This window comes from Eurypyga helias, unplaced genomic scaffold, assembly GCF_000690775.1.
Source record: "Eurypyga helias isolate BGI_N326 unplaced genomic scaffold, ASM69077v1 scaffold45957, whole genome shotgun sequence".
Lineage (NCBI taxonomy): Eukaryota > Metazoa > Chordata > Aves > Eurypygiformes > Eurypygidae > Eurypyga > Eurypyga helias.
In genome coordinates this window covers 8,801-11,780 of record NW_010260660.1, presented here as the reverse complement: position 1 = coordinate 11,780, position 2,980 = coordinate 8,801, and the positions used below count along the sequence as shown (strand labels likewise).

General features: G+C 51.6%; 1 protein-coding gene across 1 annotated transcript; it reads right to left on the bottom strand.

The window, feature by feature from the left end:
• Positions 1–625: 625 nt before the first annotated feature.
• LOC104512204 (UDP-glucuronosyltransferase 2C1-like) lies at positions 626–1,349 on the bottom strand (the record flags this gene model as incomplete). Its single annotated transcript, XM_010155093.1, has 1 exon — positions 626–1,349. A coding segment is annotated over exon 1 (724 nt), but the record flags the coding sequence as incomplete, so codon positions are not given.
• Positions 1,350–2,980: the final 1,631 nt, after the last annotated feature.

Genomic DNA, 2,980 nt, shown 5'->3' with positions numbered 1-2,980 from the left:
GCAGTTGTCCCAAGACCGCCAGTGTACCCAGTTGCAGCAGGGTTAACTCCATCCCTCTGTTGTCAATGGAGCTGTCTCCAGTGCCTTACACTTAGTTAAGGAATGAGCCCTCCACAACCATCTTAATGGTAGAAATGCCTGTTACCAAGATGAACTGTCCTCTGAAAAGCACTCAAATGGGCATACACCTCACTGCAAGAGCTCCCCGGCATCAGCATCCACAAAAATCAGGGCAATGTGCTCTAAAGAGCCTCAAGAGGAACTGAAGCAAAACTGCACTGGTGTCTGTTAGCCTAGACCTGACCCAAAAGGGAAAGCACAGCCTCTGTGTGACCCAAACGGGGCTACCATCTCTGCTGGCCATTGAGAATTTTGAGACAACAGCTCTGAGCTCGCAAAACATTCAAAAGGCACAACCTATGCATTGCCAAGCAACGGAAGGGACTGCCCAGGGAAGGGGTTGAGTCGCCACCCCTGGAGGTATTTAAAAGGCGTGTAGATGCGGCATTTAGGGACATGGTTTAGTGGTGGAATTGGCAGAGCTGGGTTAGCGGTTAGACCTAAAGGTCTTTTCCCACCTGACCGATTCTATGCAAGAGCAGAAACCAGTCAACGGTTGCCTTACCTAAGACATTGCTGTAGTACCCATCCCATTTGTCTTCCCAAAACTTCAAGAAAAATAGATCCGTGTAAACGTAAAAGAGGAAGTTCTGCAGCCTTTCTGCGAAGGACATCTGGTCTGTCAGCCCTTTTGTGCTAGCAGGCACGTAAGAAGGGGGGGACGGGAGCCCCCCGCACAGCCGCTCTACCACATTCCCATCAGAGAAGCGGAAGCTGTAGACAAAAGGGATTGCTAGGATTTCTGCTACGAGCTCCCCACCTACAGCCAGGGGATCAGCGATCAGAACATCGAACTTGGCCTGCTGCAGCCTTGCTATCAGCTCAGGGTTCATCACCAAGGTGTCACAGGTCTGCTTTGACATAGTGCTAAAGACCTCCAGGTCCTTTTTCATCCTCCACATCATCTCCCAGAGGGAGGCGTTAGAGACCTCATTCATCCAGAAGTTGAGGAAGTCCTCCATGAAATCTTCCAGGGTCTTCTGAGTAAAGGGGACGTGCAGGACCTCAAAGGTGAAGGGGGAGGAGGTGTCGTGGTAGTCGATAAGCAGATTGCTCGAGGGCACCAGCACAGTCACTTCATGACCCCGGAGAACGAGCTCTTCCAGCAGCACTTTCACATTGATCCAGTGACTTGCATCAGTGGGCCAGACCACCACCTTCCCACAAAAGCCAGCGCTCCAGCAGCACGCGTAGGCCCAGAGCAGCCAGGGAAACCTTGGCCCCACCATCTCAGCAGTCTATGTGCGACTCCGGTCTGACCGAGCTGGAAGCAGTTCACTGCTCCAGAGTCCAAACACTTCAGAGCCAGCCAATGAAAGCGACGGCTGCTTGCTGCCAAGCTCAGCATGAGGGCATGGCAGAACACAGAACAACTCGTGGGAGGGCTGAGCAAGCAGCAAATCCCGTTCTGGAGTCTCCCTCAGAGCCACAGCACATTTCCGACCTCCAGATGACAGCAATTCCTCTTTCTGCTCACCACAAAGTGCGTTTTGCATGCAAGGACCGGAATTTCCCGGAATACGTACTCTCTGTTCAGGCAGCTGTTGTCAGCCAGCCAGACCGACCCCTTCCCCTGGGATCCCAGCCCCAGCCACCTCCCTTTCCCAGCCGCAGCCTGCTCTGTGTGGCGATGCTCCCATCGCCTGCACGCAGCGTCGATCCCAAGCTGGGCTGGGCACGCGTGACTACCTTGCTATGGAGGGACGGGAACCAAGGTAGCTGGTTTGAAATCCTGTCCGGGATAATGGCGTGTTTTCCTAGGAAAAAGGTGACAGGGACCAGCTGGCACCATCTGGTTGGAAATACCTTGCTGAAGCTGGAAGATGCGCTGCCACTGGAGCTGCGGGGAGGGATGACGGCCCCGGGGGGACTCGGTCCAGCGAGGGTCATTGCGTCCTGTTGGTCATCATGGCCCTTCTGCCTGTCTAACTGCAGTCTCTATGTTATTTGTTTGGTAGAAGAGGTGACTTTTGCATTCTTCTGGCTCTTTGAAGCACAGCTGGGTACACAGTGAAGATGTTCACCCACGGTGTGGGCACCCTTTTGCTTTATAAAGCCACCGAGTGTCAGTTCGCAGTGCACTTAAGGTGGTGATTCAGGGCTGCAGCTGAAAAGTTGCATCTTGGAGTGGTTGAAACTGCACAGCCAGTGACGGCAGTCTCAGAGTAAGGCTGTCCTCATGTGAACTTCTTCTCCAGACCGTGTGTCGTGGGAGGCCAGAGCTGGCAGGGGATGGTGTGGGCTGTTCTGCCTGCCACTAAGTGCCAATTATGCACTATAAGTTGAACCAGAAAATCCGTTAAACAATTTTCTTTATCGTCAGCTTTCTCATGTGTAATTCAGAAATAGTCTAAGTCCTCTTTGCTGAGCTAAAAATCATCAGTACTGGGCTCCTGCCCAGCTCTCTTACGCAATGTTTCCCTAATGTTGTTGTGCAAGGCAAAAGCTACGGCTTCCGTGCTGCCTAGAGCATCCCTTCCAGGATGAAAATGAGGAAGCAGTTAGGCTGTGAGGAGCCAAGCTGAGATACCTCATCTGCTATGCACAGGACAACAGTTGGGTGCGCTTGTGGACTCCAGCAGCACGCAGGTATTTGCAGGCAATTGAACCCTAAGAGATTTGCAAGTGCTCTTTTTCATGAGCTCAGTGCAAGGTTAGTAAAAATGACGTGTTGATCACATGTGATTAATACTTAAATAAACATATTTTTCTACATACTTTCTCCAAACAGTTCAGAGGACAAGCCTGGAGAGGAAAGCTTGTTGCTTTCACCGTTTGCTTGTGGGTGGAGGGTATGTTTTAAATTTGTTCTGTGCAGAGAGGGTTGGGTTTATATGACCAGTGACATGACTGAAGTCTC